Genomic DNA, 24,340 nt, shown 5'->3' with positions numbered 1-24,340 from the left:
GCTGCCTCCTGGATTACTCTATCATCTCCCAGCATTCCCCAGTGTCACCTCTCCAGTCAGCAGCTCAGTCATCCTGTGGGTGAGTTCTAGGATCTTCTGCTCATGTATCAGTGATGGAGGCTCCGTGATGGGGCCCCGGGCCCTGCTCCGCCCTCCTGACTCCTGGGGGAAGGCCACACCCTCCCCCCATGTCTTCTTCACTATGGTGTAATCCTGGGGATGGAGAGAGACAATGAGGGGACTGAGCCCAGTATTCCTGCCTCCTCCTCACTACAAAGAGGAGATTGTCCCCCTGTATAGAGCTCTAGTGAGGAGGAGGAGGAGACACATCTGGACTACTGGGGTCAGTGCTGGAGACCACCGCACCTACAAAGAGGAGACCAGATCCAGAACATAGAGCGGGGGAGGGAGGGAGGGGCCAAAGAGCCCAGACAACAATGGTGGAAATCTAGAGAAGTTACCTCTCCGGTCAGCAGGCGGATGATCTCCAAGGTGACGTGTAATATTCTCTTACTGATCTCATTCCTGTCCTTCTCCATCCTTGGGGGGTCATTCAGGAGAAGAAGCGTCTGGAGGAGAAGAGGAGACAACTGGAGCACAAGGAGGGGCTAGTCCTGCCGGGGCCTTTATGTCACAGCCAGGGGCCCCAAACCATACAGGGGCCACAGCTTATGTAACTTACACAATCTTTCTTTTATTGAGTCTGAAATGCTCTCACAAGAAGAGTCCGTGTTCCCACCTGAGCGTCCGTTCTAATGCTCTCCGATAGTCGCCCAGGAAGGAGACCCCGGGGTGCAGGGAGGGAAGGACAGAGATGGGCACACATGGCTCCGCTAGACCTCCAGGGGGAACAACGAAAATGGAGACAACAACCTGAAGAATCTTAGTGACAAAATCAATGTGGAAAAGGGAACAAACACGCAGGGAGGATAATAATAAATAACAGATGTGCGCGGTGTAATACAGCCCGGAGAGCTGGCCGCATCTATACAAACCTCTCATAGTAACTGTATGGGAAGCCACAGGGGGCGCTAGTGCTAAGGGTGAATGGGATCTTGGGGGCACCACTCCCCGGGCACTTCTGCACCCTCAGGCAACTGGTAATGTACATGAGCAGCCTGACCACCTGCTCCGCCCTTATACCCCCCCGTGTGCTGCACCTCATCATACAGAACCGCACTCACTGAGGGTATAAGGTCCCAGCAGGGCAGTGTGAGCCCCGCCCACTCCTGTCACATGATCCCAGGTCCTTCACCACAACCTCTTCTATCCTGCACTGCTGAGCTCCGCCCCCACATGTACTGGTCACATGATTGTGACATCATCACAGGTCCTACATCTCCAGCATCTACCAGACACAGAGTAGCTCCTGCATACCTCCCAACTTTTGCAAAGAGCAAAGAGGGACATGTGCGCCGCGGTCCCAATAGCCACGCCCCCATAGCGACCCTCCATAGCCACACCCCCATAGCGACCCTCCATAGCCACACCCCCATAGCAACCCTCCATAGCCACTCCCCTACAGTCACCACATGCTGCTGACGGAATAGTGCCCTATACAGTATCCAATCCCCCCAAAAATGCCCTATATAGTATCCAATCCCCCATTATAGTGCCCCACATAGAATCCAATCCCCCACATAGTGCCCCACATAGTATCCAATCCCCATATAGTACCCCACATAGTAGCCAATCCCCCAATATAGTGCCCCACATAGTAGCCAATCCCTATATAGTACCCCACATAGTAGCCAATCCCCCAATATAGTGCCCCACATAGTAGCCAATCCCCCCATATAGTGCCCACATAGTAGCCAATCCCCCCATATAGTGCCCACATAGTAGCCAATCCCCCCATATAGTGCCCCACATAGTAGCCAATCCCCACATAGTGCCCCACATAGTAGCTAATGCCCCCATATAGTGCCCCACATATTATCCAATCCCCCATATAGTGCCCCACATAGTAGCCAATGCCCCACATAGTGCCCCACATAGTAGCTAATGCCCCCATATAGTGCCCCACATATTATCCAATCCCCCATAGAGTGCCCCACATAGTAGCCAATGCCCCCATATATGCCCCACATAGTAGCCAATCCCCCATATAGTGCCCCACATAGTAGCCAATGTCCCCATATAGTGCCCCACATAGTAGCCAATCCCTCCATATAGTGCCCCACATAGTAGCCAATCCCCCATAGAGTGCCCCACATAGTAGCCAAACCCCCATAGAGTGCCCACATAGTAGCCAATGCCCCCAAATATGCCCCACATAGTAGCCAATGCCCCCATATATGCCCCACATAGTAGCCAATCCCCCATATATGCCCCACATAGTAGCCAATCCCCCATATATGCCCCACATAGTAGCCAATCCCCCATATAGTGCCCCACATAGTAGCCAATCCTCCATATAGTGCCCCACATAGTAGCCAATCCCCCATATATGCCCCACATAGTAGCCAATCCCCCATATAGTGCCCACATAGTAGCCAATCCCCCATATAGTGCCCCACATAGTAGCCAATGCCCCCATATAGCGCCCCACAGAGTAGCCAATCCCCCCATTAGTGTGGCCCCAGCGGAAAAAAACAGTAACTCACCTGTCCGCCGGTCCCAGCAGCTCCTCTCCCGGCAGAGCGCCCACTCCCGTCATCCTCCGGGGCGGACAGCGGGGTATACAGACACTGACTGGGCCGGAAGTGACCTGCAGCCTCTATATGAATTACTTCCGGTACAGTCAGTGACTCTGTACCCCGCTGCCCGCCCCGGAGGATGACGGGAGTGCGCGCTTTGCCGGGAGAGGAGCTGCTGGGACCGGAGGACAGGTGAGTTACTGGTTTATTGTTTTTTCCGCTGGGGCCACATATATTGTGGGACACGGGGGGGCGTTCCGGGACCGCGGGACAGAACCCCGAAAACGGGACTGTCCCGCGAAATCCGGGACGGTTGGGAGGTATGCTCCTGGTCGGGCAGTCACTGCTGGGTTGAGACTAGAATGGAGTGGCCAGGAGGAGGTCTCCCTCTGGACACCGCAATCTCCTTCTGCACACCATAATGTAGTCTATTCTGTGTAGAGCAGGCTAGAATGGAGTGGACAGGAGGAGGTCTCCCTCTGGACACCGCAATCTCCTTCTGCACACCATAATGTAGCCTATTCTGTACTGAGCAGGCTAGAATGGAGTTGCTAGAGGTTTCTTCTCCTACCAAACCCCCTCTCCCCGCCCTTTTATCCTTCACACATGGTGACTAGTGATGAGCGAGCGTGCTCGTCCGAGCTTGTAACTCGTTCGAGTATTAAGGTACTCAAATGTGCTCGAAGGAGCATCTCGCGGTACTCGAGAAAATGGCATCCTCCTTTTCCTGTAAATTTGAGTGCAATTTCTCAGCCAATAAGCATGCAGGAGACTCTTTGGTACATCGTGCAAAGACGTGGGACCCATACACGTCGATAGCAGCGAATGGTTGGCCAGATCAGGTGACCTGGGCATCTAAGAATCTGGGCCGGCGGTGCTCGCCTCACATGCATGCTGGAAGAGATTAGGGACAGAGCTGCTGATTGTGAGGGAGAGTGTTAGGGAGGGAATTAGCGTTTTTGTAGACAGGGATACAAGGCAAAGAACCCAACAGCCCTTGTAAGGGCTTAAAATTTTTTATTTTTTTTGGAGTACTCCAAACCGCTAGCTGGGACTTGCAGTGCAGCTACCACGATCTTACCTGCACACTAATGATCAACTGCTGTCAGAAACAGTGTTAGGAAGGGAATTAGCGTTCCTGTAGGCAGGGATACTAGACAAAGAACACAACAGCCCTTGTAAGGGCTTAAAATCTTTATTTTGTTTTGAGTACTCCAGGCTGCTGGCTGGGACTTGCAGTGCAGCTACCACGATCTTAGCTGCACACTGTGGTGATCCACTGCTGTCAGGAAGGGGACAGCAGGTGGTGCATACAGACTCCAAAGAAGTCCTTAGTACTATTGTTTTTTTTGTGGCTGGTGCTGCTGCTGTTGTACATTGTATTGCTGTGAGTTGTAGTACAGCTGCAAAGAATCTCACTGCTCATTGTCCTGTTTAAGAGGTGGCATACACCATAAAGCACCACTTACACATAGACTCTATACGACTACCTCCAAAAACCAGTATCTGTTGTCATCTGCAGCCAGCCTGCAGGTTTTTTTTTTTTTTTCTTAGTGAAGCCATATCCACCAGGCTGTTGCCCAGAATTTGGCGTAATGGTCCGATTATGCAGCCTCAGAGGCATCCATGCTCGCTGCCCCTGCTGTTTCCATCATTTTCTGAGGTTGACAGGTTTTCACGCAACCTTCCCTGGGCCGAGCTTGGGTCCCCTACAAAAATGCTCGAGTTTCCCATTGCCTTCGTCTCGAGTACTGAGCACTTTAGTATTCGCTCATCACTTTCCACCATTGTACTTATTTTTCATTACTTGTGTTTAGGGGTCAGTTGTTAGTATATCCCGTCTTGGATGCAAGCGAGGTATTGCTAAATGCATTTAACGTGTTTTTACCTCTGTTATGGTCTTGGGAGGAGGCTTGTCTCCCTCTTATACTAATTTTGTATACTTTAAATACAATGTTGTTTGGATATGCAGCTTTTGTGTGCGTACGCTTTTTTCTGTCCGAGTTGACAGAGGTAGGTCATAACCCTGGAGTTTATAGTTGGACTTCTATTGAATTCTTATAAAAGTCCCTAGGGGAACTATCAGCAGATTAGACGAATCTAACCAGATAGCCCCCTATTGCGCAGAGGAGGGGGGTATGTGTCTCTTACCTTCCTCTTTGGTGCGGTTCCCGAGCTGTTAGCAGTGTAATCCTCGGTCATGAGCACCGTTAGAAGTGCTGCCCCAGAACGCCGTTATCACTCTGGGGGCGGGGCAGTGCTCTGGATCAAGGATTACACTGCTAACAGGACGGGAATGGCGCGGAGGAAGGTAAGACATACCTTCTTCCTCAGCGCCCTATGTGCAATAGGGGGCTATCAGCAGGTTAGATTTGCCTTATCTGCTGATAGTTCCTCTTTAAAGTACATCTGCCACATCAATATGATCCGAGCTGCACACAAAACTAGATTGCTTATGAAGAGACATAGGTAAACATACCCGTTTTAAGCCAGCAGTTTGTAACATTTTTAAAAACTAGTTTCCCCCCACCATCTAGGAGGCAGGCTCTTAGGACACAGGTCATGCAGGAGGCAGGCTCTAAGAAAACAGGTTATGCAGGAGGCAGGCTCTAAGAAAACAGGTTATGCAGGAGGCGGGCTTTTAGGACACAGGTCATGCAGGAGGCGGGCTCTTGGGACACAGGTCATGCAGGAGGCGGGCTCTTGGGACACAGGTCATGCAGGAGGCGGGCTCTTGGGACACAGGTCATGCAGGAGGCGGGCTCTTGGGACACAGGTCATGCAGGAGGTGGGTTCTTGGGACACAGGGCATGCAGGAGGGGAGCTTGTAGGACACAGGTTACCCATGAGGCAGGCTCTTAGGACACAGGTCACACAGAGGGTGGGCTCTTAGGACACAAGTCACACAGAGGGCGGGCTCTTAGGACACAGGTCACACAGAGGGTGGGCTCTTAGGACACAAGTCACACAGAGGGCTGGCTCTTAGGACACAAATCACACAGAGGGCAGGCTCTTAGGACACAAGCCACACAGAGGACGGGCTCTTAGGACACAGGTCACACACACATCATCGTACTGAATTGAAAGAAAACATTTTTAATGGTACAAACACACACGACTGATCTGCAGCGGATTTCTCACTGCAGATCACTGCCCTGTAATCTATGTGCAGACATCCTGCTGCGAGTATGTCAGGAGACCGCCCTGTTTACCCCTGGCCGGAGCATACACATTACCTACTCCGCGATCCGGCTTGCTTTGGGGTTTCCCGGCTACATGTCGCGCTCAGCCAGTGTGCTGCCCTCATTTAATCATCTTGCACAAGGCGCCCCGCCAGCTACACAGCGTCCGTGTCTATGTTACACGTACAAGAATAAAAGAATCATTTCTACGGTGAATGCCCTCCCGAATTTTCTTTCTTTTTACGTATGAGTGGGACGTGTAGTTGGGAACCCCCGAAGCAAGCCGGATCGTGGAGTAGGTAATGTATATGCTCCGGGCAGGTTAATGGGGCGGTCTCCTGACATACTCACAGCAGATGGCAATCCTGCTTCCAGTATGTCTGCCCATAGAGATTAAAAGGCAGTGATCCACAGCGAGAAGTCCGCTGCGGATTAGTCATGTGTATTTGTACCCTACAGCTTAGAAAGAGTCAATCAAAACAGGACCGGGTGATTAGCTGTCTCTTCATAAGCAATCTGGCTACGTGTACCGCTCAGATCAATTCACTGTAAAGTTTAAAAATAACAAATAGCCCACATGGAATTGTTGGGATTTTTACAATATCCCTAACCCTGTCAATGAAAAGCGCAGGGCAACACATCTGCCCTGAGCAGGGGGGAACCCCACTCATTTTTTTTTTTTTTTGTACTTATTCAAAAAACATGTAGGGTTCTCTCTAATTCCATCACCAGCCAGGTTAAAAAACCGAACTGCAGCAGCCTAGTAGTACCAGGGTGGGAAGAGCCCTTTATTTGTGCCCTCCCGCGCATAATAATACCAGCCTGACACTGTCTAGTCCAGGAGCGCCAAATTTGGCACTCAGGGACTACTGGTACCCAGCTCTTCCCAGTACCCCTTGTGCGGTGGGTACTGGGGTAATAATGGGTGGAGGGTTAGTGTTAGCCATTTCATACCAGCTAACTCTAAACTCCGACTTAGTAGTGGAAGCTGCCTGATAGACGGCATCCATTACTAAGCCTGTGAAGTAAATAAAAGATAAAAACAAAATGGAAAAAAAATATAAAAAAATCTGTATACAGATCCCACACACCAGTCCTCTCCCCCCTGTATACAGACCCCACACACCAGTCCTCTCCCCCTGTATACAGACCCCACACACCAGTCCTCTCTCCCTGCATACAGACCCCACACACCAGTCCTCTCCCCTGTATACAGACCGCACACACCAGTCCTCTCCCCCTGTATACAGATCCCACACACCAGTCCTCTCCCCCTGTATACAGACCCCCCACACCAGTCCTCTCCCCCTGTATACAGACCCCACACACCAGTCCTCTCCCCCTGTATACAGACCCCACACACCAGTCCTCTCTCCCTGCATACAGACCCCACACACCAGTCCTCTCCCCTGTATACAGACCGCACACACCAGTCCTCTCCCCCTGTATACAGATCCCACACACCAGTCCTCTCCCCCTGTATACAGACCCCCCACACCAGTCCTCTCCCCCTGTATACAGACCCCACACACCAGTCCTCTCCCCCTGTATACAGACCCCACACACCAGTCCTCTCCCCCTGTATACAGACCCCACACACACCAGTCCTCTCCCCCTGTATACAGACCCCCCCCACACCAGTCCTCTCCCCCTGTATACAGACCCCACACACCAGTCCTCTCCCCCTGTATACAGACCCCACACACCAGTCCTCTCCCCCTGTATACAGACCCCACACACACCAGTCCTCTCCCCCTGTATACAGACCCCACACACCAGTCCTCTCCCCCTATATACAGACCCCACACACACCAGTCCTCTCCCCCTGTATACAGACCCCACACACCAGTCCTCTCCCCCTGTATACAGAGACCCCACACAGCAGTCCTCTCCCCCTGTATAGACCCCTCACTCCAGTCCTCTCCCCTGTATACAGACCACACACCAGTCCTCTCCCCCTGTATACAGACCCTACACACCAGTCCTCTCCCCCTGTATACAGACCCTACACACCAGTCCTCTCCCCCTGTATACAGACCCCACACACCAGTCCTCTCCCCTGTATACAGACCCCACACACCAGTCCTCTCCCCCTGTATACAGACCCCCCACACACCAGTCCTCTCCCCCTGTATACAGACCCCCCACACACCAGTCCTCTCCCCCTGTATACAGACCCCACACACCAGTCCTCTCCCCTGTATACAGACCCCACACACCAGTCCTCTCCCCTGTATACAGACCCCACACACCAGTCCTCTCCCCCTGTATACAGACCCCACACACCAGTCCTCTCCCCTGTATACAGACCACACACACCAGTCCTCTCCCCCTGTATACAGACCCCACACACCAGTCCTCTCCCCTGTATACAGACCCCACACACACCAGTCCTCTCCCCCTGTATACAGACCCCACACACCAGTCCTCTCCCCTGTATACAGACCCCACACACACCAGTCCTCTCCCCTGTATACAGACCCCACACACACCAGTCCTCTCCCCCTGTATACAGACCCCTCACACCAGTCTTCTCCCCTGTATACAGACCCCACACCAGTCCTCTCCCCCTGTATACAGACCACACACACACACCAGTCCTCTCCCCTGTATACAGACCCCACACACACCAGTCCTCTCCCCTGTATACAGACCCCACACCAGTCCTCTCCCCCTGTATACAGACCCCACACACCAGTCCTCTCCCCCTGTATACAGACCCCACACACCAGTCCTCTCCCCTGTATACAGACCCCACACACACCAGTCCTCTCCCCTGTATACAGACCCCACACACCAGTCCTCTCCCCCTGTATACAGACCACACACACCAGTCCTCTCCCCCTGTATACCCCTCCATGCTACTATGGATATTGTAGCTTCCTTCACTCTGTTTCTGCAGAGTGAATGGTGCAGCAGCTCACTACTTCCTACTTCCGGTCGAGGCCCCGCCCCTCTTGGTGACATCACACCTCAAAGGAGAGGATACACTCTAGCATCTACAGATACAGAGCAGCTCCTGGTCGGGCAGTCACTGCTGTTGTGTTGTGTGTGGAGATCTCTGCTCCTCAGTGTGTGACCCCAGCAGTAAGGTAAGCTTACAGGAGGAGGGATGTTACATTGTGTTACTATCAGTGTGACCCCAGCAGTAAGGTAAGCTTACAGGAGGAGGGGTGTTACATTGTGTTACTATCAGTGTGTGACCCCAGCAGTAAGGTAAGCTTACAGGAGGAGGGATGTTACATTGTGTTACTATCAGTGTGACCCCAGCAGTAAGGTAAGCTTACAGGAGGGGGGATGTTACATTGTGTTACTATCAGTGTGTGACCCCAGCAGTAAGGTAAGCTTACAGGAGGAGGGGTGTTACATTGTGTTACTATCAGTGTGTGACCCCCCCAGCAGTAAGGTAAGCTTACAGGAGGAGGGATGTTACATTGTGTTACTATCAGTGTGTGACCCCCCAGCAGTAAGGTAAGCTTACAGGAGGAGGGGTGTTACATTATGTTACTATCAGTGTGTGACCCCCCAGCAGTAAGGTAAGCTTACAGGAGGAGGGATGTTACATTGTGTTACTATCAGTGTGACCCCCCAGCAGTAAGGTAAGCTTACAGGAGGAGGGATGTTACATTGTGTTACTATCAGTGTGACCCCAGCAGTAAGGTAAGCTTACAGGAGGAGGGGTGTTACATTATGTTACTATCAGTGTGTGACCCCCCAGCAGTAAGGTAAGCTTACAGGAGGAGGGGTGTTACATTATGTTACTATCAGTGTGTGACCCCCCAGCAGTAAGGTAAGCTTACAGGAGGAGGGATGTTACATTATGTTACTATCAGTGTGACCCCCCAGCAGTAAGGTAAGCTTACAGGAGGAGGGGTGTTACATTGTGTTACTATTAGTGTGTGACCCCAGCAGTAAGGTAAGCTTACAGGAGGAGGGATGTTACATTGTGTTACTATCAGTGTGTGACCCCAGCAGTAAGGTAAGCTTACAGGAGGAGGGATGTTACATTGTGTTACTATCAGTGTGACCCCAGCAGTAAGGTAAGCTTACAGGAGGAGGGATGTTACATTGTGTTACTATCAGTGTGACCCCAGCAGTAAGGTAAGCTTACAGGAGGAGGGATGTTACATTGTGTTACTATCAGTGTGACCCCAGCAGTAAGGTAAGCTTACAGGAGGAGGGATGTTACATTGTGTTACTATCAGTGTGACCCCAGCAGTAAGGTAAGCTTACAGGAGGAGGGATGTTACATTGTGTTACTATCAGTGTGACCCCAGCAGTAAGGTAAGCTTACAGGAGGAGGGATGTTACATTGTGTTACTATCAGTGTGACCCCAGCAGTAAGGTAAGCTTACAGGAGGAGGGATGTTACATTGTGTTACTATCAGTGTGACCCCAGCAGTAAGGTAAGCTTACAGGAGGAGGGGTGTTACATTGTGTTACTATCAGTGTGACCCCCCAGCAGTAAGGTAAGCTTACAGGAGGAGGGATGTTACATTGTGTTACTATCAGTGTGTGACCCCAGCAGTAAGGTAAGCTTACAGGAGGAGGGGTGTTACATTATGTTACTATCAGTGTGACCCCCCCCCCCCAGCAGTAAGGTAAGCTTACAGGAGGAGGGATGTTACATTGTGTTACTATCAGTGTGACCCCCCAGCAGTAAGGTAAGCTTACAGGAGGAGGGGTGTTACATTGTGTTACTATCAGTGTGTGACCCCAGCAGTAAGGTAAGCTTACAGGAGGAGGGATGTTACATTGTGTTACTATCAGTGTGTGACCCCCCCCCCCAGCAGTAAGGTAAGCTTACAGGAGAAGGGATGTTACATTGTGTTACTATCAGTGTGACCCCAGCAGTAAGGTAAGCTTACAGGAGGAGGGGTGTTACATTGTGTTACTATCAGTGTGACCCCCCCCAGCAGTAAGGTAAGCTTACAGGAGGAGGGATGTTACATTGTGTTACTATCAGTGTGTGACCCCAGCAGTAAGGTAAGCTTACAGGAGGAGGGATGTTACATTGTGTTACTATCAGTGTGTGACCCCCCAGCAGTAAGGTAAGCTTACAGGAGGAGGGATGTTACATTGTGTTACTATCAGTGTGTGACCCCAGCAGTAAGGTAAGCTTACAGGAGGAGGGATGTTACATTGTGTTACTATCAGTGTGACCCCCCAGCAGTAAGGTAAGCTTACAGGAGGAGGGATGTTACATTGTGTTATTATCAGTGTGTGACCCCAGCAGTAAGGTAAGCTTACAGGAGGAGGGATGTTACATTGTGTTATTATCAGTGTGACCCCAGCAGTAAGGTAAGCTTACAGGAGGAGGGATGTTACATTGTATTACTATCAGTGTGACCCCAGCAGTAAGGTAAGCTTACAGGAGGAGGGATGTTACATTGTGTTACTATCAGTGTGACCCCCCCCCCCCCCCCAGCAGTAAGGTAAGCTTACAGGAGGAGGGATGTTACATTGTGTTACTATCAGTGTGTGACCCCCCAGCAGTAAGGTAAGCTTACAGGAGGAGGGATGTTACATTGTGTTACTATCTGTGTGGGATCCCAGCAGAAAGGTAAGCTTGCAGGAGGAGGGATGTTACATTGTGTTACTATCTGTGTGGGATCCCAGCAGTAAGGTAAGCTTACAGGAGGAGGGATGTTACATTGTGTTACTATCAGTGTGTGACCCCAGCAGTAAGGTAAGCTTACAGGAGGAGGGATGTTACATTGTGTTACTATCAGTGTGTGACCCCAGCAGTAAGGTAAGCTTACAGGAGGAGGGATGTTACATTGTGTTACTATCAGTGTGTGACCCCAGCAGTAAGGTAAGCTTACAGGAGGAGGGATGTTACATTGTGTTACTATCAGTGTGTGACCCCAGCAGTAAGGTAAGCTTACAGGAGGAGGGATGTTACATTGTGTTACTATCAGTGTGTGACCCCAGCAGTAAGGTAAGCTTACAGGAGGAGGGATGTTACATTGTGTTACTATCAGTGTGTGACCCCAGCAGTAAGGTAAGCTTACAGGAGGAGGGATGTTACATTGTTTTACTATCAGTGTGACCCCAGCAGTAAGGTAAGCTTACAGGAGGAGGGATGTTACATTGTGTTACTATCAGTGTGACCCCCCAGCAGTAAGGTAAGCTTACAGGAGGAGGGATGTTACATATGCTGTGGCCCCTGTATGGTTTGGGGCCTCTGGCTGTGACATAAAGGCCCCGGCAGGACTATCCCCTCCTTGTGCTCCAGTTGTCTCCTCTTCTCCCCCAGACGCTCCTCCTCCTGAATGACCCCCCAAGGATGGAGAAGGATAGGAATGAGATCAGTAAGAGAATATTACACGTCACCTTGGAGATCATCCGCCTGCTGACCGGAGAGGTAACTTCTCTAGATTTCCACCATTGTTGTCTGGGCTCTTTGGCCCCTCCCTCCCCCGCTCTATGTTCTGGATCTGGTCTCCTCTTTGTAGGTGCGGTGGTCTCCAGCACTGACCCCAGTAGTCCAGATGTGTCTCCTCCTCCTCCTCCTCACTAGAGCTCTATACAGGGGGACAATCTCCTCTTTGTAGTGAGGAGGAGGCAGGAATACTGGGCTCAGTCCCCTCATTGTCTCTCTCCATCCCCAGGATTACACCATAGTGAAGAAGACATGGGGGGAGGGTGTGGCCTTCCCCCAGGAGTCAGGAGGGCGGAGCAGGGCCCGGGGCCCCATCACGGAGCCTCCATCACTGATACATGAGCAGAAGATCCTAGAACTCACCCACAGGATGACTGAGCTGCTGACTGGAGAGGTGACACTGGGGAATGCTGGGAGATGATAGAGTAATCCAGGAGGCAGCAGGCTGGGGGGGATGACTGTGTGATCATTGTGTGTGTCAGGTTCCTATAAGGTGTCAGGATGTGGCCGTCTATTTCTCCATGGAGGAGTGGGAGTATGTAGAAGGACACAAGGATCTGTACCGGGGGGAGCAGCCGCTCATGATGGAGGATCAGCCGCCCGGCCTCACAGCACAAGGTAAGAGGAGACCTTCCTGATTCTAGAGAGCAGGGGGGAGGGGCCCCTACATCCTCCTCCTCCCCGCATCCTCCTCCTGCACCTATTATCCTCCTCCCCCCATCCTCCTCCTCCTCCTGATGACATGTAGCAGTGTATAATGGATTGTCTCCCTGTGTGTTCCCTACAGATGGAGGCAGTGACAGGAATCCACCAGAGAGGTGTCCCCGTCCTCTGTATTCCCAGGACTGTCCAGAGGGAAATGTCCCAGCAGACAATCAGCAGGTAGATGAGGCTGATGCTATAGCACTATATCTCTATAGCGCCCCCCGGTGGGCGGAGGGAAATGTCCCAGCAGACAATCAGCAGGTAGATGAGGCTGATGCTATAGCACTATATCTCTATAGCGCCCCCCGGTGGGCGGAGGGAAATGTCCCAGCAGACAATCAGCAGGTAGGTTGCTCTCATGTCTCTGTAATATTGATTATTTATTTTAGTTTCATCACATATTTTGTTCCGTGTCAATAAAACAGAGGCAGATTGTCTCCCAACGTACATGAAGTGATCTCAGGATCTCATTGACTTCTTATAGGGTTTGTTAGATTTTTATTTGGTGTTTATTTTTTTATGGGTTTATTTTATAAATTGTTTTAACAAAAGAAAAAAAAAATGAAGGCAGAACACAATTCTTGGGTACCTGAGAGTCACTGATTCAGGGAGACTTGGACAAATTAGAATGGGAGATAACTCCGAGTCGTAGTAGAACATGAGCCCAAAGAAACCAGAGTAATCCAGGAGCAATGTCCATGAAACTAAATTGACATCCGCCGGAATTTATCCACATTGATTCAGTATTGTTAACCCACCCAAAGAAAGCATTAGCCAAGCGCTGAGGAGAGGCCCGTAAAGAGAAGAGACAGCGTTACTATTATCAATATTGAGCCACCAGTAGCCATAAACCAGCTGAGAGGCTAGTAAGTAGGTATGAAGGCTAGGGAGCGCTAAGCTACCAAAGTCCTTGGGTGCCTGTAGTGCGGCCAAACTAAATCTGGGAGACTTCCCCCGCCAGTAGTAGCCTGCAGTATAGAGTGCACATCCCCTAGGAGAGATAGAGGAAGGGATGCATCGGGAGAAGGGATGCCCAGGCTGTACATTTGGATTTGTTGGCTGTCAGTAGGGGTCAAGGTTAAGTTTCTGAAAGTGGGATACATTAGTGGAGACAAGGACACCCAGATACTTAAACTGTATAACCACAGAGATAGGAACAGAGTTATCCTGGGGGGATGGAACTGCCGGGGGCTGGGAGAAAAGGAGAGACTTACCCTAGTTAATTCACAGCCCCAGACTGAGTTATGGTGTCAAGTAGGGAGGTTAGGGATGGGTCATCCTCAGCAAGGTAGAAGAGGACGTCATGCGCATAAAAAGAAACCTGTCCAATTACCGAGCCTCTTTTTTTTTTTTTTTTTTTTTTAATTCTCAATTTTATTCAAATTTTCCATTTTCAACAAAGAAAAAAAGGGCCAGACATAACAAAGCTTACCAACCAAAGCAAAGGCCGCTAGCGTCACGCAGGGCGCTGGGCGCGTAGTGATGTAACAGACAACAGAAAAGGAATAGCAAAGTCGCCCAACAACCACCTTGGGCAAACAAAAACAAACCATGGCTCAATTAAGCAGTGTCACACGTCATAGGGTAGGACAAGAGCTGACGCTCAACCAAGATTGGTAAAGGACAAAAGGCTAAAGGGAAACTGAAGGGGGAGAAGAAAGGAGAGGAGAAAAGGAGGGCCATAAGCAATGGGGAGGGACTGGGGAGGATGGGGGGGAGAGAGAGAGCGAGGGATAGTTAGCTGCTCACTGAGCCAGCAGAGCCTGGTATTCAGGGGACTCAATGTATTGGTCCCAGTAGAACCACGTTTGATAAAACCGTAAATTCCGGTCTTGAAGCTGCGCCGTAAGGTCCTCCATACGTTTAATATCTTCCACTTTCCGGAACCACATAGCCAGACTAGGGGGGTCTGCTTGCCGCCACATGGCAGGAATACAGGCCCGCGCTGCATTGATCAAGTGTCGAAGGACTGAGGAACGGTAACTCTTAAGAGGAATGTCAGATACATGCAAGAGAAAGAGGGCAGGAGAGAAAGGAAGAGAGCGATCCGTGAAGGTGGAGGTAATACGCCACACTTCTTGCCAGAATGGGGTCAGCTTGGGGCAGGACCAAAACACATGCAGCAGGGAGCCTTCCTCACCGCAATTCCTCCAGCACAGAGGGGACACCTCCCGAAAGATCCGATGGAGACGGGTGGGAACCCGATACCACCTGGAGAGGAGTTTGTAACCTGCCTCCTGGATGCGGGAAGATATCGAGGAGGAATGTGTGCATGTGAACACCCTGTCTGTCTGTGTCACAGAAGTATTCAGGTTCTTCTCCCATGCCGCGAGGAAAACGGGAGGGGGCTGATCCGGAGGGCAGCCCAACATGGCGTAGATAACAGATAGAGAATGGCGGAGCGGGCCAGCGCTTAAGCAGAGAGAGAGAGACTCAAACTGGGTAGGAACACGGGCGAAACAGGAAGGCCTGGGGAGGGAACGAAGGAAATGGAGCTGAAGAGACCTCCAGAACCCCAGGGGGGCGGGATCCGTCAGGGCATTGAGGTCTGACAACGAGGGCCAAGTTGCTCCCCTAAGGAAGGAGCGAGCAGGGAAGCGGTGCGCCCGGAACCAGGCGCAGAAGCCAGGATCCTCCATCCCTGGGAGGAAGGACGGATTGCCCAGGATTGGAAACATAGGAGAGGGATGTGGGGCCAGGAAGCGGTGGACACATGTTTATGGCAGACGCGGAGCGTCGGGGCAATAGTGGGGTGGGAATTCGCTCGTCGGGCCGAGTCTGGCAGCCAAGGCGTGGCCCGCAGAGGCAGGGGAGCCAGGTCATTCTCCAAGTCCACCCAGAGTTTAGTAGCGGAGTGACGATGCCAGTCCAGTACTCTGGACAGGTGAGCCGCCAAGTAGTACTGGTAGATATTGGGGAGACCAAGGCCTCCTCGGGATTTGGGGCGGTACAGGACAGTTTTTGCCAGGCGCGGCTGTTTGTGTGCCCATATAAATTTAATGAGGAGTGACGTCAAACGTCGGAAAAAAGATCCGGGCACCGCTATCGGTAGGGCTTGAAAATGGTACAGGAGATGGGGCAGGACATTCATTTTGAAGATGGCACAGCGGCCAAACCATGAGAAGGTACCCTTATGCCACCGTAAGAGGTCCTTCTCTATCTTCTGAAGCAGAGGAGGGAAGTTAAGCTTATACAGCTCCGGAACCGAGGGCGTAAGCTGGACCCCCAGGTACTTGAGGGAAGTGCGGGATCACCGGAAGGGAAAAGATGCTTCAAGAGAGGAGGCCACTGCCACGGGCAGAGAGACGTTAAGCGCCTCTGATTTCTGCAGATTAATTTTGTAGTTGGAGAGAACAAGATAGCGGGAGAGTTCCCTCAGAAGATTAGGAAGAGAAAGAGAGGTTTGAGTGAGAAAGGAAAGAAGGTCATCCGCATAGGCTGCGGTTCTGTGTTCCACTGGCCCCACCCGAACTCCTGTGATGTCCGGGTTCAGTCTCACTCGTCTAAGGAAGGGAAGGAGCATAGCAGGGGGGCCTGAGGAGCGAGACTTATGGATTATGTTTATGGCTCTAGTGGTATTATCGCGGGCTTCCCTCATGGGCATGAAACCCACCTGATTGGAATGGATAATGTCTTGCAACAGGGGAGTAAGCCGTGCAGCCAGAATTTTAGAGAAGAATTTAAGGTCTAGGTTAAGGAGGGAGGTCGGTTATTTTGGCAGAATGAAGGGTCCTTGCCTTCCTTGGGGATAACGGAAATGTGGGCACGGAGGGTGTCTACAGGAAGAGAGCAGCCAGAGGACACAATTGAAGGCCGATAGAAAATGGTCCCGTAGGAGAGGGGCAAAAGTTTTGTAGTAGGGCAGCGTGAGCCTATCCGGGCCCAGGGCTTTGCCTGAGGGGGACGTCTTAAGTGCCCAGTCCCATTCCTCGGCTGTGATGGGAGATTCAAGAGCCGCTGCATCCTCCTCGGACAGTGCCGGGAGGCCAGAGTCCCCCAGGTATGCACTTATGTCCCGATGGGGAGGTGAAGAGTCGGGGGCCCCTGGTTCGGGGAGAGGCCATAGAGAGAGACATAATAGTCCCAAAAGGAGTCCGCTATTTGGGAGGAGAGAGTTTTGTGCCAGAGGGGGAGGAAATGTGGGGAATAAAAGAGCGCGCTCTCTGTTGACGCAGGGCCCGAGCTAGGGTCTTGCCCGGCTTATTGCCGAACTCGAAATAATGACGGCGGCACCGCGCTAAGAAGGCTTTAGCCGTGGCGAAAGTGAGCTCTCTTAGCTTGCCGCGCAAGTCCACCAGCTCTGCCCCTGCAGCAAGGGCGAGGGACCTCTTGTGCTGCTTTTCAAGGTTCGCAATCTGTGCGATCAGTGACCGGATACTTGCCGCTCTCTCCTTCTTGAGCCTGGAGGCCAACTTGATAAGGGTACCTCTGATGAAGCATTTATGTGCTTCCCACATAATCAGTGGAGGCGAGTCGGGAGAGGTATTGGAGGAGAAATAGGCAGCCAGGTCCGCCCGGACTTCAGCCAGAACCCCCTGGTCCCTCAGTAGAATGTTGTTTAGGCGCCAGCGCCACGACCGCGGCTGGGGGGGGGGATAAGGCCAGGGAGAGGGAGATCACTGCGTGATCTGAAAAGGTAATGGGATCTATAGAGGCCGCAGTCACCCGGTCCAAGTGGGCGTGTGAAACAAAGGTATAGTCTATGCGAGAGTATACGTTATGGGGATGAGAGCAGAAGGTATAGTCTTTGTCCCGGGGGTGGAGAAGCCGCCAGGTGTCTATTAGCTGATGAGTGAAAGAGTTGTTTCGCCCCCCGCCGCAAAGAGGGAAAGGATAGAGAGGAGTGGCCAGAGGAAGAATCATGAAGAGGGTCGAAAGCCATGTTGAGGTCGCCTCCGAAGATAGTCATACCTTTCACGAAGTCTTCCACCTCTGATAGACACCGTTCCAGGAATGCCACCTGGCCTGAGTTGGGAAGATAAGCCGTACCGAAGGTACATATCGCACCCGCCAATTTACCTTTACCGAAGAGAAACCGTCCCTCAGAGTCCAACCTCCGATCAATGAATTCCCAGGGGACTGAGCGCGCTACCAGGATCAACATCCCCTTCGTTTTAGAGTCTGGGGAGCAGCTGTGGTAAACGTCCGGAAAATGACAATCTGTCAATCTCTGCACCTGGTCACCACGGAAGTGGGTCTCCTGGATAAGGGCTACCGAAGCCCGTTTTGCCCACAGTAGGCGCAACAAAGAGGAGCGCTTCTCTGGGATATTTAACCCCTGTGCACTGATGGACGGGCAGAGCACGGTCGACATGACTCAGTGAGGAGCAAACCTGGATAACTAAGGTAAGAAGATGGACCAGGGTGGGGGGGGGGGAGGAAGGAGAGATGAGGGGGAGAGAAGGTCGGAGGACAAGGAATAAGGAAAAGAAAGAAGAATGAAAAGGGGATGGAAGGCAGACAACCTTCCGAGCACTAGGGAGGTCAGGATCCAACTAACCACCGTCCAAGGACCTGTGCGTGGGGTTGTGGGAAAACGCGGAAGAGCATGCCTGAGGACCCAGCCCGGGCCCAGAGTCCGATGTCAAATAGAGAGAGGACAGTAGCATAAAAGGGGAAGCCCCCGAGGGGGGAAAAGCGACAGGTAAAGGAGGAAGCACCCCGAGGACCTGTGAGAGGGCCGCGAGAGCCAAGACAGTAACCTGCGTTGACCCCGGGCTACAGTTCCACACACCAGAGGATGTTAAGGAGGAAAGAGAGACCAAACAGGCAGAGGGAAGGAAAACCCTTTTTTCCGGTGTAAGGACCAGCAGAACCTGTGTTAATTGAGCCAAGGAGAAAAACATTAACAAGGCATGAACAAATGTCACATAACATGGCAAACAGTTAACTCCATGACACTCATACGTTAAAATAAGCCACCCACACTTCTGGTCCACCATTCAGGTGGTTATGATAGAGGGACAAAGGGGATGGGGGAGGAAGGGGTAGGGGGAGGGAGAAGGAGGGGGGGATCTGTAACCATGAATGGGAGGGGGAGGGAAAGAGTGGGAGAGGGAAGGGGAGGGAGATGATCCTAGTGGAGGGAGGGAGGACACATAAGATTACCGAGCCTCTTGTTATACCAATATTAGCCTGACTGGTGACCGCGGCAAGGGGTCAATGGGTAGGGCAAATAGAGAAGGATGTAGGGGTCGCCCTTGCCTGGTGCCGCTCCCGAGGACAAAAAGAAGCCGAGACCTGCAGATTCCTCCTGACCCGGTAATTAGAGAAGCCTCGCACAGCCTCGCCTCGCACAGCCTTGCATCGCACAGCCTCGCCTTGCATCGCACAGCCTCGCCTCTCTCAGTCTTACAGCCTCGCCTCTCTCAGTCTTACAGCCTCGCCTCATCTCGCACAGCCTTGCATCTTACAGCCTTACATCTATTTCTCCTGTCTGTTTAGGTCGACAATCTGATCGATATTAAGGTTGAGGTTAAAGATGATGAAGAAGAGGAGACTGATTTCATGGCTGATCAGCAGTGTAAGCAGGACACTGTTTTTATATACAGGTGTACGGTGCTGTGTACAGTATATAACATGCGTGGTGACCAGTGATCTGTATAGAGGACACTATGATTTTATATACAAGTGTCCGTTACTGTATACAGTATATACCATGTGAGGTGACCAGTGATCTGTATAAAGGTGACATGTTCTCTTCTTTAGCATCTCGGCCTCTTTTGATGCCTTCCTGATGTTATTAGGTTTGGCAGCTGCTGCCTGGCACTGATCACTATAGATGAGGTTACCGGCCACCAATACCCCCAGGTCCTTTTTGGCAGCAGTGTTACCCAGTGTTTTATTATTTAGCACATAACTGTACTTTTTATTTCTATTGCCATATGCATAACCTTCCATCTATCCACATTATACATCATCTGCCATTTCTCTGCCCAAGCCTCCAGCTTCTCCAAATCCCTCTGTAATATGATATTTTCCTCCTCTGTGCTGATTACTCTACCCAGTTTAGTATCATCTATAAAAATGAAGATTCTCTGTAGCCCCTCTACAACATCATTGATAAAAATATGAAAAAGTGGCCCCTACACTGCCCCCTGCTGTTCCCCACTAGTAACTGTGATCTAACACATCCCTGCTGTACCCCACTAGTAACTGTGATCCAACACTGACCCTTGCTGTACCCCACTAGTAACCCAACACTGCCCCCTGCTGTACCCCACTAGTAACTGTGATCCAACACTGACCCTTGCTGTACCCCACTAGTAACCCAACACTGACCCCTGCAGTACCCCACTAGTATATGTGACCCAATCTGAGTATGTTCCATCAATGACCCCTCTGTTTTAGTCCATATAGCATTTCTTACAAATCCCTCAAATGCATTACCCACTATAGATGTTAGACTTACGGGCCTGTAGTTTCCAGAATCACTCTTTGCCCCTGAATATTGGTAGCACATTAGCTTTGCGCCAGTCCTGTGGAATAATCTCGCTCATTATAGACTCTATAATTATTAGTAATAAGGGTCTGTCTAACACAGTACTTATCCCGCAGTCCTCTGGGATGGCTGCCTTCTGGGCCCGGGGATTTCTGCTGTGTAACGTTGTGTCTTTCAGACCTGGACATGGTCATTGCCAATACTTTGAGACAGGAACCACACATGCATTTTCGGGGCAATATTATATTTTACTTTTTTTTTAGACCCTGCAGAAGTAGATCCACAAGATCCGGAAAATAGTAACGAAAAAACTAACAATCCCAGTAATAACTCTGAGGAAAATGTTGTGTTATCACTGAGGTATAATGATGAAGATACCATGCAGCACTCCTCAGTACAAAACCTCCTCACCCTGATTGTACATCCCGGTCTTCATACTACAGATCTATCATATAATCCTCCCGACCATGAGGAACCTTCTCCTGACCAATCACACACTGCGATCACAGGGACACAGCAGAAGGTGGGGGAGAGCTTTTCTTGTGGTAAATGTGGAAAAGTCTTCACAAAAAGCTCAAGTCTTGTTATACATGAGATGAATCACACAGGAGAGAAGCCCTATCCATGTTCCATATGTGGGCAATGTTTTATATATAAATCAGAGCTTGCTAAACACGAGAGAAGTCACACTGGAGAGAAGCCATTTTTATGTTCAGAATGTGGGAAAAGCTTTCCATGCAAATCTGCTCTTGTTATACACCAGAGAAGTCACACTGGAGAGAAGCCGTATCCGTGTTCAGAATGTGGGAAATGTTTTACAAATAAATCTCACCTTGTTTCGCATCAGAGAAGCCACACAGGGGAGAAGCCCTACCAATGCTTAGAATGTGGGAAATGTTTTACAAAGAAATCACATCTTGTTAGACATGAGAGAAGTCACACAGGAGTGAAGCCATATTCATGTTCAGAGTGTGGGAAATGTTTTGCAGATAAACCAGATCTTGTTAGACATCGGAGATGTCACACTGGAGAGAAACCATACTGCTGTTCAGAATGTGGAAAATGTTTTACAGATAGATCTGCACTTGTTGTTCATAGGAGAATTCACCTAGAGAAGCCGTTTTCATGTTCAGATTGTGGGAAATGTTTTATTACTCAAAGCAAACTGACCGAACATCAGCGAATTCACACAGGAGAGAAACCGTATTGTTGTTCAGAATGTGGAAAAGCTTTTACAGATAAATCAAATTTAGTTGCTCATAGAAGAATTCACCTAGAAAAGCCATATTCATGTTCAGAATGTGCAAAATACTTTATTAGTCAAGACAAACTAACCGAGCATCAGAGAAGTCACACAGGGGAGAAGCCATTGTGATGTTTTATATGCAGAAATGTGAAGTGACAGGAGGGATAGCTATGACATATGTGATCTTCAGACAGTATATAGAGATAAGGGAGCTGGAATCATGGTATGAATGTGTCTCATGTTGGTGGTGCTGCCCCTCCAGCAGGTGTTTATGACAAGGTCCACGTACACATTTCTATTGCTTATTTAGTATTCGTGTTGAGCGAATTAGTCAAATTGTTTGGTTCTGGCAGCGTTATCCAAACTGGAACGCTCAGCATTTGATTCCCCGAGCATTCAAGTTCGGATAATGTTAGTCAGTCTTTATACGCCAAAAGTAGTGGTAGCTGCAAGAGATAGAAGACATGCAAATCTTCGTACAAGTCCAGATAGTGAGATAGTGACCAGAATATGTGACTGAGGCCTCCCTGTCCACCAGTCTACTATATGGCAGATCCTGCACCATCAGGGTCACATCCCGCATAGTCTTCGTGCAGTGCCTCCATACCACGGCATCCTCTTTGTCCTTCGGTACACCTTGATGGGATCAGCTGTGCCATGTTGTTGCCCTCTCCTGCCCTTTAATCATCAGTCAGTTTCAGGCAGCAGGGTGAGTGTCTGCAGGATTACTGCTCCATGCCAGGTTGTTGCTGCATCTGGTTTGGGTCATGCTCGAAGCCTCAGCCTGGAAAGTATGTCATTCTGTATATATAGTGATGCGTTACAATATGATTCTCTGCACACTGTAAACTTTATAACTCGTAATTCGGAACATACAGTCAATATGACTTCGTCCATTACAAGCTACCAGAAGTGAATCTCTGCTGCCTGAGCGGTCTGTCACCAGTCCATGTTAGAAATTTCCTCCATTCGTACAGTTATGTCTTTGTCGTATTTATCGGCGCCTTCCTGCAGGACCACCACTGACTAGTCCTGAGTTGCCGTCACGATTGTCCCTGCCATTTGATAGGAACTTGCATGATTTCTTTTAAGTGTAACCATCATCTTTTGCTGGCGGCAGGATATGCTGCCAAAATCCTGCAGTCACGTGTCAGAGGGGGAAATCTGCCGGCAGTGCAGCGGCAGGATTCTGAAAGCGTTTCCTGCCGCCAGTGGAAGATGAGTTACCCTTTAGTCAATGCTGATGTAATGTATCTGACTGTTCTGCTGTACCTTAAGTCTCGAGGTTATCTGAGTATAAGAAGCCATTGCTATAACCTAGGAAAGGTGAGTGTAAAGGTGAAGCCTGGTTCTTTGGTCTTGCCCTCCATCACTGTTGTTACACACTCGGCATACTTACAGCAGGCATGCCCGAACAATTATGTATACTCAAAAAAAAACAATAAAAATGGTGTTTAGATGTGGAGTCTCTTTCTGTACGGTACAGTAGGAGACAAGCTGATAACGCTCACCATGTTCAGGGCCTAGGGGGACAAAGACAGGACAAGTGGGCCCTAAGGCTGGTGCCCTCACGCTGTCCCTGCATCGTTGCCCGCTCCGAGACAAGAGCGCGTCGGTGCCCGTTCCGAGACAAGAGCGCGTCGGTGCCCGTTCCGAGACAAGAGCGCGTCGGTGCCCGTTCCGAGACAAGAGCGCGTCGGTGCCCGTTCCGAGACAAGAGCGCGTCTGTGCCCGTTCCGAGACAAGAGCGCGTCGGTGCCCGTTCCGAGACAAGAGCGCGTCGGTGCCCGTTCCGAGACAAGAGCGCGTCGGTGCCCGCTCCGAGACAAGAGCGCGTCTGTGCCCGCTCAGAGACAAGCAAAAATGTGACAAAACACGGACAAACAAAATGACAAGCAAAAGACACGGAATAGAATAGTCAAATGGGCCGAGGTCAATATCAAACGATCAACGTCGTACAATAACGGCCACAAAAATGGACAGAGGTCAGAACCAAGAAGGCAGCGAGTCAGAATGAGAACCGCTGGTCCGAACAGACAAAAGGTCAGGATACCAGAAATACACTGAAAGCAAGGACAACATGCAGAACCGAGCAAGCTGGACTAAGATAGCAAGAGCCCCGACTGAGGAAGGAGAGAACCCTATAAGGGAAACCAAGTCCCGGACTCATAGCTCATAGCTCCAGGCAGAGAAACACAGAAGAGACCCGACCAGCACAGCAGAGACAAGAGCAAAGCTGCCGGGAGACCTGAGAACATGGAACAGATGACAAATGCAAGGAACGCAGAAGAATCTGAAGGCCAAATAAATCATTTCTGACGCAGAGGTTGTAACTCTAGAAGACGGCGCTGATGCCTTATCGGACACGCTCAGGACACCTGGTTATTCTGAATAACTGTGAACATCTCTATAAGGCAAATAGTTGTATCACTGTCAGACCTTACCCCGGGTATATACACAATGGTTGGATCCCAATATAGCATACATTGACAAAAATAAAATACATCCAGATGGAAACGTCAGAAGATTACACGTGGTCTGGTTAGTCATGGTTTAAAGTGCTGGTGAGATGATGTGGGAAGGACACACTGCTCCTTGCTGGTGAGATGATGTGGGAAGGACACACTGCCATCTGCTGGTGTGACGATGTGGGGAGGATACACTGCCCCCTGCTGGTGTGATGATGTGGTGATGACACACTGCCCTCTGCTGGCGTAATGATGTGGGGAGGACACACTGCCC

The 24,340-nt window shown here is 50.5% G+C and overlaps 3 protein-coding genes across 6 annotated transcripts in view; 1 reads left to right on the top strand and 2 right to left on the bottom strand.

The window, feature by feature from the left end:
* LOC138797172 (oocyte zinc finger protein XlCOF8.4-like) overlaps window positions 1–24,340 on the bottom strand; it is a 44,770-nt gene that overhangs the window by 1,749 nt on the left and 18,681 nt on the right. The window contains exons 2-3 of the mRNA XM_069977004.1: window positions 462–569; window positions 49–213 (exon numbers count right to left, since the gene is read on the bottom strand). Of these exons, the coding sequence (XP_069833105.1) occupies window positions 49–213; window positions 462–539 (243 nt within the window). The 5' untranslated portion in view covers window positions 540–569. The remainder of the gene's footprint in view (window positions 1–48; window positions 214–461; window positions 570–24,340) is intronic.
* Window positions 1–24,340, bottom strand: part of LOC138797150 (oocyte zinc finger protein XlCOF22-like) — a 483,239-nt gene that overhangs the window by 440,277 nt on the left and 18,622 nt on the right. For 2 of the 4 annotated variants that reach the window (XR_011363895.1, XM_069976958.1), the window contains exon 1: window positions 740–870. The exons of the other annotated variants lie outside the window; for them this stretch is intronic. Coding sequence is in view for 1 of the 2 variants with exons in the window: in XM_069976958.1 (XP_069833059.1) it covers window positions 740–826 (87 nt within the window). In the remaining variant the exon portion in view is untranslated. Of the gene's footprint in view, window positions 1–739; window positions 871–24,340 lie in introns of those variants that run through there. 4 annotated transcript variants of the gene reach the window in all.
* LOC138797184 (zinc finger protein 300-like) lies at window positions 12,998–22,977 on the top strand. The gene is made up of 3 exons (XM_069977024.1): window positions 12,998–13,256; window positions 19,356–19,434; window positions 20,616–22,977. Exons 2-3 carry the CDS (start codon window positions 19,419–19,421, stop codon window positions 21,725–21,727), a joined length of 1,128 nt encoding a protein of 375 aa, XP_069833125.1. The 5' UTR covers window positions 12,998–13,256; window positions 19,356–19,418; the 3' UTR covers window positions 21,728–22,977.

Source organism: Dendropsophus ebraccatus, chromosome 7, assembly GCF_027789765.1.
Source record: "Dendropsophus ebraccatus isolate aDenEbr1 chromosome 7, aDenEbr1.pat, whole genome shotgun sequence".
Classification (NCBI taxonomy): domain Eukaryota; kingdom Metazoa; phylum Chordata; class Amphibia; order Anura; family Hylidae; genus Dendropsophus; species Dendropsophus ebraccatus.
This window is presented reverse-complemented; position numbering and strand designations above follow the sequence as displayed.